This window comes from Pseudorasbora parva, chromosome 25, assembly GCF_024679245.1.
Source record: "Pseudorasbora parva isolate DD20220531a chromosome 25, ASM2467924v1, whole genome shotgun sequence".
Lineage (NCBI taxonomy): Eukaryota > Metazoa > Chordata > Actinopteri > Cypriniformes > Gobionidae > Pseudorasbora > Pseudorasbora parva.
Genome location: NC_090196.1, coordinates 11,473,236 through 11,486,342, shown reverse-complemented (window position 1 = coordinate 11,486,342; position 13,107 = coordinate 11,473,236). Strand labels below are relative to the sequence as shown.

At 43.5% G+C, this 13,107-nt stretch overlaps 1 protein-coding gene across 2 annotated transcripts in view; it reads left to right on the top strand.

Annotated features, from left to right (window-relative positions):
- ush1c (Usher syndrome 1C) overlaps nt 1–6,491 on the top strand; it is a 42,183-nt gene extending 35,692 nt beyond the window's left edge. The window contains exon 21 of one of the 2 annotated variants that reach the window (XM_067436509.1): nt 6,333–6,491. In XM_067436509.1, coding sequence (XP_067292610.1) covers nt 6,333–6,345 — 13 coding nt within the window. In that variant the 3' untranslated portion in view covers nt 6,346–6,491. Of the gene's footprint in view, nt 1–113; nt 229–6,332 lie in introns of those variants that run through there. The other variant, XM_067436508.1, reaches the window with a different exon arrangement.
- The last annotated feature ends 6,616 nt before the right edge of the window (nt 6,492–13,107 follow it).

The window sequence follows — 13,107 nt, the reverse complement described above, 5'->3', positions numbered from 1 at the left end:
TTAAATATAGTATTATGCATTATGTGGTCTATTTCTATTGTGCCCAATAAAAAAGCCATCAGTTGGGTAAATGACACTCAGTGGTGAAGCTATCATCTGCTGTATGTCTTCAGCCCTAAAGCAGCATCAGTCAGACCCACTGCAAAGAAAAAGGTATTCCAAGGCAGTGCTCCTGTGTACAGACAGGGCTACGTCCTTCAGATGAGGACCCCCCATCCCCCAACCTGATCAGCCACTAGCCCAGTGGTAAACCCACCCCCCCCAAATCCACCCATACTATTCTGCAATGTGCATCATGTACATGTGACAATCTCTTTGTCAATCTAGAAGCCCACCCATATGTTTTCTTTTGGGGATTCGGTGTGATAATAATTCAATAATGCAATATTCAATATTTATAAGGCTGTGCAGTCGTTCTGATTGATGTTGTTCAAAGGGACTGTTACATGTCATGACACATACTTTGATTATTGCAGCTTTTATCTGTTCTTTTTTCTACTGCATGTTACTGTAGATGTCTACAGCACTTTTGTCCATGGAACTATGAAAAGATATTGCCATTGGTTCACTAGGAATCAAAAACTTTGCATTTCTATTAGATAGAAACGCAAAGTTTTTGCTTAAAAAAAGCTATTATATTTGCACTACCAGTAATGGCCTGCTGTTTGCAACATAAAGTAAATGTGCCTTTTGACTTTTTTGGACATTCTGTGTATCATTTCAGTGACATTCTCTGTCATTCTGATGTATATTTCATATATGGAATATATAATCTTTACTGTAAAATTCCTTTTCATTTTTAAGAGTGTAACCTTTTTTCTTCACCCCTTGTGTGGATGTGAGATATAAACTGCTCCCTTACAAGGGGAACAAGACACTGTGTCATTGAGTTGACACTATGGGAACACTCCTCGTGAGCTGGTGTTTGAAGCACACCAATCTTGATTGGCTACTGAAGTAAGGAGATGTCACAGGCTCGCCTGCAGAGTATAAACGGGCACCTAGAAAGAACATCATCAGCTTCAATTTTCTGAAGGATGATGTAAAGGCATGCTGAAAGTATGGCAACACGACTCAGTGTCTCATTCCCCTTCTCAGAAATCCAAGGTTAACCCAATGTTTACTTTCAAAGTGGAACTCAACACTCTGTCGTGGAGTTGATGCTATGGGAATGAAATACCCACTATACCAAACTGCCCAAATGCCTGCTCACTGTGCTGTGAAATCAGTAAAATTCTACAAACAATACCCCATTGTCACATGACAATGTAAAAAAAAGAAGTTTGTTTGAAATCTTTGCAAATTTATAAAAATAAAAACAAATCACATGTACATAAGTATTCTCAACCTTTGCCTGATACTTTGTTGAAGCACCTTTGGCACCAATTACAGCCTCAAGTCTTTTTTAGTATGATGCTACAGGCTTTGCACACCTATTTTTGGGCAGTTTCTCCCAATCTTCTATGCAGGACCTCTCAAGACCCATCAGGTCATTTTCAGATCTCTCCAGAGATGTTCAATCAAGTCTGGGCTCTGGCTGGGCCACTCAAGGACATTCACAGAGTTGTCCCGTGGCCACTCCTTTGTTATCTTGGCTGTGTGCTTAGGGTCGTTGACCTGTTGGAAGATAAACCTTTGCTCCAGTCTGAGGTCCAGAGCCCTCTGAAGCAGGTTTTCATCAAGGATGTCTCTGTTCATTGCTCCATTAATCTTTTCCTCTATCTTGACTAGTTTCCCAGTTCCTGCCGCTGAAAAACATCATCACCACCATGCTTCACAGTAGGGACGGTATTGGCCAGGTGATGAGCGGTGTCTGGTTTCCTCTAGACATGAGGCTTGCCATTCAGGCCAAAAAGTTCAATCTTTCAAGGCCACTGTTCTCATGGCACCTTCAATGCTGCAGAATTTTCTCTGTACCCTTCCGCAGATCTGTGCCCCAATACAATCCTGTCTCGAAGGTCTGCAGCCGATTCCTTGGCCCTTATGGCTTGGTTTGTGCTCTGACATGCACTGTTAACTGTGGGACCTTATATAAACAGGTGTGTGCCTTTACAAATCATGTTCAATCAACTGAATTTGCCATAAGTGGACTCCAATCAAGTGGAAACATCTCAAGGATGATCAGTGGAAACAGGATGTACCTGAGCTCAATTTTGAGTGCCATGGCAAAGGCTGTAAATACTTATGTACATGTACATTTTTAATTTTTGTATTTTTAATAAATTTGCAAAGAATTCAATTTAATGAATTTAATCCATTTTGGAATTAGGCTGTAACATAACAAAAGATGGATAAAGTGAAGCAATGTGAATATTTTCCGGATGTACTGTATATTACCCGTTAAGAAAGAATGCTGGAAAGAATGCTTTGTAGAGCGGTAACAAGCACTCCTCCAGAGCGCCTTTCTGAAGAATCTGTTGATAAGCGTCGTGCGCTCAACCCAGAACACCCTTTGTGACATGCTGGTTCAAATATAGACCTACCTGAAATAAGGGGTGCCCAAACTTAAAGTCCCAGTGAACCGGAAGTAGCTAGTGAGTTTTCTTCAGTGCTGTGACGTATTTCCAAGTGAAATGGAATATTGAATAGAGGGCAGGGTTTTACTTCAGCACTCCTCCTCTCCATCTTGTGCTCATAGAAAACGGATGGAGGGAAGTGGTTAAGCATTTTTAAACCTAAGCCATCAAACTGCCGTCATCTGAGAAGGAACGCGTTTCAAAACCGGAAGTAACTTTTCAGATTTTGATTAAAGATTACCGCGACAAACAATTTTTTTCTGTGTATAAACTTGCATGGATTAATTGTTCACCCTAAGACCTTTAATATGTGCTAACACAGTAAATAGCATACATTTTGATTTCCTTCGTTTTTTAAAGTATTTTAGCCATTGTTCATGCATTTAAGGAGTTGTTGAAGCGGCAGCGCCTCCATGTCATTGTCTATTGTATTTGCTATTATTTATTAAATCCAGACAACTGGTTGATTGGTTAGTTAGTTGAACATTGATTCAAATTAAGATACAATTTATACAAAATTAATTCTCTTTGAAAACTTAATGAAGTTCAAGTGGTCAAAATAATTTCTGACCCCCATGTCTTCTAAAAGGCTATCTTACACTCAACTAAAGGATTATTAGGAATACCTGTTCAATTTCTCATTAATGCAATTATCTAATCAACCAATCACATGGCAGTTGCTCCTGAGACAATCTCCTGAACTCCAAACTAAATGTGAGAATGGGAAAGAAAGGTGATTTATGCAATTTTGAGCGTGGCATGATTGTTGGTGCCAGACAGGCTGGTCTGGGTATTTCACAGTCTGCTCAGTTACTGGGATTTTTACGCACAACCATTTCTAGGGTTTACAAATCAACTTTATTTATATAGCGCTTTTACAATGATGATTGTTTCAAAGCAGCTTCACAGTGTTAAACAGGACAATATTGCAACAAAATTTGATTTGGCGAGTTTGATTTGAATAGTTTATAGAATTAAATATGACCTAATTAATAAATTAAATTAGTATATTTAGTTGAAAAACTTGGATCATAATTTTAGTGTCCCCAACTGAGCAAGCCAAAGGCAATAGTGGCAAGGAACCAAAACTCCATCAGGGCATGATGGAGAAAAATAAACCTTGGGAGAAACCAGGCTCAGTCGGGGTACCAGTTCTCCTCTGGCCTATTATTAAACAGTGTATGATTATTATTCAAGTCATAAATCATATTAGATAGAAATTTTCAAGATTGTGGGTATCACGCAAGAGACGGGTTCATTTAGGATGGCACGTCGATTACTCAAGAATATGAATACTTGAAAGATCGGAGTTATTGCGCCGGAGACAAGTTTATTGAGGATGACGTGCCTGTGCGGCAAATTCAGAGGAGACACCAATTGACACGGTCTCAGTAGACACTCCAGGATGCGCTGGTCATGTCCATATGCAGGTCCACCATCCAATCCTGGATCCGGCCGACTACAGTAAACCTTGGGATAAACAGAGAGACTAATATTAGCGTAGATGCCACTATTTTTATTACGTAACTAGTACATCAGGTGTTATGGGAAGTGTTCACAGTTCCGGCTGACCTAGTTAATGCAGCCTAACAATCAGTCAATTGATTTGAATAATGAGATCACAATAGACATGATGGAGTATAATGTATTAAGAGCTCACTTAAGTACTGGGGAGCTAAACCATTTAGTGCTTTGTAAATAATAAGCAAAATTTAAAAATGTATGAAATGTTTAATAGGGAGCCAGTGCAGTGTTGACAGAACTGGACGAATATGATCGTACTTCCTGGTTCTAGTAAGAACTCAAACTGCTGCGTTTTGGACTAGTTGGAGTTTGTTTATTAAGCGAGGAGGGCAACCACCCAGTAGAGCATTACAATAATCTAGCCTTGAGCTCATGAATGCATGTACTAACTGTTCAGCATTTTGCATTGAAAGAATGAAAGCATGAAAGCAAATATAATTTATATATATTTTTAAGATGGTCGAATGCAGTTTTACAGATGCTAGAAACGTGGCTTTCAAATGAAAGATTGGTATCAACGAGCAAAGAAAGGTGTGAAAAGGGAAAAACATCCAGTATGTGGCAGTCCTGTGGGCGAAAATGCCTTGTTGATGCTAGAGGTCAGAGGAGAATGGGCCGACTGATTCAAGCTGATAGAAGAGCAACTTTGACTGAAATAACCACTCGTTGCAACCGAGGTATGCAGCAAAGCATTTGTGGAGCCTTGTATGTGTATGTGTATGTGTATGTGTATGTGTCCTGTTCAATTTTCATAATAATCGTAAATGAGATTAAAAATACATTATAATATTTAAACATATGAATGGCTACAACAAGTCTAGTTTTAATGTCTACAGCAAGTATAGTAGGCAGCAATACAGATAAATGTCATGTCGGAGTAGGATTTGAGCGTGCACGGATCAACAATGTATAAAATTTGATGATTTTTAACCCCAATCATAAAAAAATACAACACCTCCAGTCTAATACATCTTCCCGCGCCCCTGCTTTAGGGGTGACAAATAAAGGGAAGAGACACAGAAGTGAAAAGCTCATTATCTTTGCTGTGCTGCTTTCCATATAAGTATACAGACTGATGCAGCCTCCAACTAGGTGGGGCTCAAACTGCCCCTTCCCTTGCAATTGGAGGAAGGGTACGTGGAATCCAGCTCCAGAGGAGCTGGAGGATGGAGAGAAAACCACAGGGGATAGTCGGTTGAGTCCTCACAGGCAATCAAGTCCACTTTCACCTGGCTGAACTTCTGACAGATGGACTGCACTACTTCTGGGAGGTCTGGGGGGAAGTGTTTTAGTGCTAAGAACACAGCCCTCATCTCTAGGCAGTTGATGTACCAAAATAAATGAGGGCCCTACAAAGACCCCGAACTGAAACAGTCATCCAAGGCTGTAAACGAGATGCTCCTACACATCCCTAGAGAGGGACCCAAAGTGAGAAACCAGGGACTGCACCTGATAGAAAAGGCACAAAGCACCTGGTGGATGACCTTTACCATATACATGGGTTTTCATAAGGGATGAAACCCTCTGCTTTTGAGCCAGCAGTAGAAGGGTCTCATGTGTAGCAAGTCCAATGAAATTACGTTTGCGGCTGCAGCCTTAAGACCTGTCAGAACCTGGCATTGATGGACGGAAAGCTCCTGGCCTAACCTCAGACTGCCTATCATGGTGTGAATAGAATATAATCGAGCCAGGGACAATTGTTTCCGCATTATGGTCGAATCCCAAACCACCCTGAGAAGCATTCTCTGACATTGCTTTTCTTTTGATTTAGTCTAAAACCTAAATTCTTTTTGAGTGAGAATGACATCTCAATGTCGAACTGCCAACTCTCGCATTCTGGTTCAAATAAGTCAGTCGTCAATGTAGTTTAGCACCTGGATGCCCTGGAGTTGCAGAAAACCCAGAGGTATATCCAAGCATTTGGTGAAACAAGGCTAGGCCGATCGCAAGGCTATGTGAAACTCAATGGGGGCATGGTGAAACACATCTCCTTAACTTTGAAATTTTTTTTTAACTTCTATTCAGACAGACAAACAGTTTTGCACACACAGTGACTGCCAATCGCTTTCTATCAGCTGCTCTTGCGCAAGGGATATTTATAGAATCGTTCCATCACCTGACTTCACCCTAGGCGAGTGTTTTTGGTGTGTATTACATGTGACTCAGACACCAGCACGCTCTGAAGGCGTTCCCATTGCATCAACACCACATCATGGTCCTCGAAAGGGAACCGTCTTTTAAATCTCTATCAGACTAATAACTTGTTTTTATATTTTCTGTCACTTTTTACAGGACCTTCTTTTAAGACGGACCACAGGAGAAATCGACCGAGAGCCATTCCTTTGTAATTTTGCACCAAGCTTGTAATTTAGTATGTTGTAAGTGAAGCAAATGCAATTATTCACATGATTTATAAATGAAACATCTGTTTTAGAAATACACAATTTAAAGTTTTGGCCATATTTTGTTGTATGCAAAATAATAAATATGCTTGAACAAAAAGGTGATTTTGTGTATTATTTGTATGACTTCTGAATATGTGCAAATTAAGGGTGCTTTCACACTGGACCCTTTTCACATTTTTTGTTTTGGAACAAAGAAGTAAACTGTAAAAGAGTAAATGTCTATAGTAAAAGGGATACTATATCAAATATAATTTCTATATAATTTTATTTAAATTTTTAATTTAATCCACTACTGCATTTCCATATTTTTCTAAAAGGAAAAAATATAGAGATAAAATTGATAGTGGTCAAAAGAGAGAAATGTATCAAATTTACCATCACTGTATTATCTAGCTGCTAACTGGTTATGTGTACTGTAATATAAAGGTAAAATATGTTAACCTAGATGTACATTACATTTTAAAAATGTATAATACAAATAGCTGTATTTACAGTCTTATCAAAAACCTGGTACATGCATGTAATCAAAGCATCTGCTGCTAACAAGTACAGCTGTTTTCACACACGGTTCATGTGTGTACATGAGTTTGGAAAACAGTTCCCTTTATCGAGGGAACGCGCACTGCGTCATCGTAGATGACACATCGGGGGAACGCCCTCGGCGTGACGCTGCTGAGTTCATATCAAAAAAGTCCAATCCTGATTGGTGTTGCGTCATGACGAGTAACGAGTGACGGCATAACGAGTGACGGCATACCCGGAGGTATAAAGGGACGCCGGCACAAGCAAACGCAGCTTCCTGCTTTCAGCGGTTGCGCTCTGTGTTCTGTCTGTCTATTTGGTGTTATTTGTCCCGTAGGGCTGCAATATTATTAGAGAGTTATGGCGAGCGAGCAATTCAGACGGTGTGTGCCTCCCTGTCCGCGTTTCATCGCGGGCACGGACACACACCAGCTCTGCGTGCAGTACGGCACGCAGCACGTCCGGGCCGCTCTCGAGGGAGCGGCTTGCGGTGAGTGCAATAAGCTGCCACTGAGAATGCTGCGCTCGTGGCTGGCGGTCTTTGACGAGGCCGGCCAGCCTCGCAAGCCTCGCGGTTCTGGGCCCGCTGTTGCTGAGGCAGAGCGACGCCGCAGATCGTGGGGCTCGCAGATGGATCTGTCAGCAGGATTAGGGAATGTTGAGGCATCTTCCTCTTCCTCTGACGATTCAGAGATCCTGCCGCTACGTGTGGAAGCCCGCACTGCTTGCTTCTTCCCACGAGGAGGAGGGTCAGGTGCTCATGCTGTCCGACTCTGAGGGGTTGTTGACAATGAGCACTGAAGCAGGCGCAGTGGAGCAGTCGCCACCCCACTCGCAGGCTAGGGGGGAGCTCATGGAGGTCCTGACTCGTGCTGTGGCCAAGCTGAGATTAGATTGGCCACAGGAAGAGGTGCACATCCAGCCACCAAATAAGCTGGATAAGCCCTTCTTCAAGCGTCGAGCCTCCATGCCGGGCTGGTTTCAGGATGTTAACCATTCCCGTCATCGTGAGTCAGATCCAGTTCGAGGACTGGTTCGTCACGATAGATCTAAAAGACGCATACTTCCATATCTCCATCCTTCCCAGTCACAGGAAGTTCTTGAGGTTCGCTTTCGGGGGCGAAGCGTACCAATATCGGGTTCTTCCCTTTGGCCTAGCTCTTTCACCTCGCACCTTCACAAAGTGATGCCCTCCCAGAAAATTACGTTCCTGGGAATAGTATGGGACTCTGTAACGATGTGGGCACACATGTCACCCGTGCGTATCGAGACCGTACGGGCGGAGGTCTCCAGTATAAGGCTGGGCCACAGCATCACTGTCAAGCAGTTTCAGAGACGGCTGGGTCTTATGGCAGCAGCGTCCAGTGTGATTCCGTTCGGCCTGCTCCACATGAGACCACTACAGTGGTGGCTGAAAACCTTCCCCTTCCGTATGATCAGGGTAACGCGCAGATGCATTCGTTCCCTCGTTATATGGAAGAAACCTTGGTTTCTGTCCCTGGGACTGGTATTGGGAGCATCATGTTGCCGGAAAACCGTTTCAACAGATGCATCCCTTACTGGTTGGGGCACGGTCATGGAAGGCCAACGGGCGAGAGGTCATTGGACAGCCCAGCATGCTTCATGGCACATCAATTGCCTAGAGATGCTGGGGGTCTGGAAAGCTCTGAGGAGTTTTCTCGAGGACCTTCGCGGCCACCATGTCCTGATACGATCCGATCGTATCTGAATCATCAGGGGGGTCTGAGATCGCGCCCTCTGTACAGACTGGTGCATCAGGTCCTCCTGTGGTCCCAAGGGAAACTGTCATCTCTCAGGGCAGTTTACATCCCGGGGGATCAAAACCAGGGAGCAGACATCCTGTCGAGGCAGGGGCTGAGGCCCGGGGAGTGATGTCTCCACCCAGAGGTGGTGGAGGCCATATGCGAGAGGTTTGGCCAAGTGGAAGTGGATTTGTTCACGTCTTGAGAGACGACCCACTGCCCACTTTGGTTCTCCCTCAGGCTTCCGGCTCCATTGGGCTTGGATGCCATGTCACAGACGTGGCCGAGGCTGCGTCTGTATGCATTTCCCCCGATCGCTCTGCTCCCGGGAGTTCTGGAGCGTGTCCGCCGGGAAGGCATTCGCCTGCTTTTAATAGCACCCCGGTGGCCGGCCAGGGAATGCTTCTGCGACATTATGGACCTACCAGACGGCCTTCCGTGGCAGATTCCTCTGAGGAGGGATCTGCTGACTCAGGCGGGGGGCTCGATCTTTCACCCCCAGCCAGAGTTATGGAACCTGTGGGCCTGGCCCCTGAGCGGGCAGAGCTGATAGAGGATGGTCTGTCAGCAGGTGTTGTGGAGACTATACTCAGCTCCAGGGCTCCTTCCACCAGGAGGCTCTATAACCTAAAGTGGAGAGGATTTTCCATATGGTGTAGAGACCGTGAGGTAGACCCAGTTAACTGCGCTGTGGCTTCAGTACTGGAGTTTCTCCAAAATCGGTTTTCCGCCGGGCTTACCTGTCCACACGTAAGGTGTATGTGGCAGCGATAGGAGCTTTCCACGCACCATTAGGTGAAGGACCTCTGGGGAGGCACCATCTGGTTGTACGGTTCCTCCGAGGAGCGCGGAGGATGAGACCTGTGGCTCGTTCCAGGATCCCTTCGTGCGATCTGGCAGTGGTGCTTGAAGGGTTGGTTGAGGCCCCCTTTGAGCCGCTGGAGTTGGCTGAGGCCAAGAACCTTACGCTTAAGGTGGCCTTTCTCTTAGCCATCACTTCTCTGAGGAGAGTGGGGGACCTTCAGGCATTGGCAGTTACGCCCAATTGCTTGGAGTTTGCCCCAGGCGGAGTAAAGACTATCTTGCGGCCGATTCCGGGGTACATTCCCAAGGTGCCGTCTAATACGGTATGGTCGGTGGTTCTCCAAGCTTTTCATCCTCCGCCTCTTGTGACGGCAGATGAGGGCAGGCTTCACCTCCTCTGCCCGGTTCGGGCATTGAGGGTTTATTTGGAGAGGTCTGCCAAGTGGAGGAAGTCAGATCAGTTGTTAGTGTGCTTTGGTCCACCTAGGAAAGGGCTGCCTGCGGCAAAAAAGACCATTAGTAACTGGATTTTCCAGGCAATAGCCATGGCCTATCAGGTGCGCAACTTGCCTTCACCTATAGCCGTATCACCTTCACGCATTGCCTCCTCAGTTGCCCTCCTTTCTGGAGCTTCTTTGCAGAAAGTCTGCGAAGCAGCTGGGTGGGCCACCCCGCATGCTTTCATCAAATATTACAGTCTGCACCTCCCGGCGACGCCAGGCGCTAGGGTGCTCGCCCCCTGAGTATGCACTCCGGTCCATACCAGGGGGCTCAAGATAGGCGAGGACTAGTGGGTACTCGTTCCCCGATGTGTCATCTACGTTGACGCAGTGCGAGTTCCCTCGATAAAGGGAACGTCTCGGGTTATGAATATAACCCATGTTCCCTGAGAGGGAACGAGACACTGCGTCTTGTAGCCCCGCCTATAGACAGAGCGTCCCGCTTCATAGCAGTAAGCTGTGTTTGCTTCTGCCGGCGTCCCTTTATACCTCCGGGTATGCCGTCACTTGTTACGTCATGATGCAACACCAATCAGGATTGGACTTTTTTGATATGAACTCAGCAGTGTCACGCCGAGGGCGTTCCCCGATGTGTCATTTACGATGACGCAGTGTCTCGTTCCCTCTCAGGGAACATGGGTTATATTCATAACCCGAGACGTTTTCACATCACATCCAAACAAACCAAACTTGATGTCAAATGGACCTGTGTGAAAGCACACTAATCATCAGTGTGTGGGTTCTTTTCTGTGAAATTGTCAAATGGGATGGTCAAATGGTTTGAATCAATTTGTTGAATCAATCAAGTTATGTCGGAAAGATCATATTTAGAGTTGAATGCACATGAACATGAAATGCATGAAACTGGATTTTCAAGTTGGGTGTGTGTCAGTAAGAAACATGGCGGTCTCTAGTTGATGATACATTTTCATAAATAAAAACACACCTAATTGTTCTTCAAAGTAGAGTTAACAAACTAGCTGTATTGCCTCATGTGTTCATTTAAAAAAAGTTACTCTGAGGTCCTTACAGGACAATATATATTTTTTTTATTTGAAGCTTGGGAGTACAGATATAAATGTGGTCTCATTTTAATGAAGACCGTTGGACCCTAAGTTTAACAAGTTATAAAAGTTTATGAAAATGACATTTATATGAACATTTTTGACATGAATATTTTATATGAAATACACATTAAAAAAGATCTACAATGTAAATTCTAACAAGTTCAGTTTACTTAAAAAATTTTTGGAAACTGATTGCCTTATTTTTGCAAAGCAAACTTAAAGCAGCAATTGGCTACTTTTGCTCTCAGGGTCCCCCTACAGTTTGGAAAAAATAATGTCCTCAACTACTGTCGTAAGATCTGTCATCCTACAACAGGGGATGCCATCGCGCGTGCATTTGTTGACATGACAACCCTGATAGCCCTGAACTAGTGATGCGTGGGTCGTCTCATAACCTGCGGACCCCGTATGTCTATTTAATGGTCGCGGGTGCGCGGCGGGTTGTTAAAATATATACAGTGGTGCGGTGCGGGCCAAATAACTTCATAAAAGTGGCGCCGCGGGTTGGTGCAGCACTAACAGTTCCCCTGAACACTGCAAGAGGAGTTCAGAGTTCTTCTGGCGTTGTGTGTGAAATGTCTTCATCCCAGGTAACGTTACAGTGGCATGTTTCCGCATGTCATGAATATAATTTCATGGGTTTTATTTTTTTCAAACGCCAAATAATCACAATGCTCACGTTTACAAGCCAGCGTCATTATAGTAGTCTATTGGTTACCGTTTTACAGAATCTATATGATACTTCAGTTCAATGTTTGAGTGGTAGCTCACCGTAACAAGCATGACAGCATCGGTCGGGCACGCCTCCTTCAGCTGACACCGACGAGCAAACGCTGGTCACATGTTGATCCTCGTCCTGCCTTTAATCCAATCACTTTTTTGTTTCCTCTTATTGCTTTCCTCCAACAAAACCTTTTCTTTCTTATTTGTCTGTGCTGCTTCGGACATGACTATATTATCCGACGAACAAAGTTGGGCTCGCACGTCCGAATTTAAGGAAGTTTGGGTGTTGGTGGAAGTGACGTATATGCCGTAAAGCAATCGAATTTTGTAGTTCTTTTTGTTCTCGGGTTACTACCCGAAACCCGAAGTTTAAAAGTACGATTAAAAACGATACAGACCCCATTAGGCTATGGCAGACGTGTCATTCAACCTATTGGAAGTCGATTTATCATCACAAGAGTCTTAAAAAATATATTATGAAGGTTGAAAAGTTACCAAGTGCTGATTTAAAGGGAAAACTGAAGTTAATTTAATATTCATATAAAAGTAAAGAAAGCTTACACCTCCCAAGTGAATTAAGTAATACATATCAAGTCAGTTTAAGGCCAATTCTAGTTAACATACTCTAGATATTTACTAATCTTACTTGAGATTTATTCGTAATAATACTTGAGTAGTTCCACTAACAGTGTTATATTATGTTATGCAAACATCTTAAATACTATTATATTCAACATAGTTTTAATCTGTCATTTCAGCTATGGCAATTTAAAAAACTATGTGCAATTGGTTTCCACCTTTTCTTCAAGTAAAGTGAACATATTTTTAGTAGTTCACCTAGCATGAATGCACTTAACCCTCAATTAAGTAAGGTTAATTGCATCAAGTTGTTCTTACTTAAACCATTCAAGTTGTGTTGACATAATTCTATCTGTGAGCTGAGGAAGTGTACTCCCAGAATGCATTGCAAAATGAATAAAGTTGAAGTCTGTGTGTGACTCAAGCATGGTCAATTGTTAGATATTGTCACACATATAGAGTGAAAAGTCTATTAAGAATTGCCCCGCCTCAACCTTTTGCCTGCCCACCTTTGTTTTTTTGTTTTTTTTTTGCTTTGGCAAAATGTTACTCAATTGGCTTTTACAGTGTATATTTTTTCCCATTACATTCTAGCAAACTCCAGGGGTAAAGACAGTGGTTTGATTTGGAGTTCAGTAGAATCTCTAATGTTACACACATACTATTTTTAGTACACACACAAAACACACTATTGACATCTACAC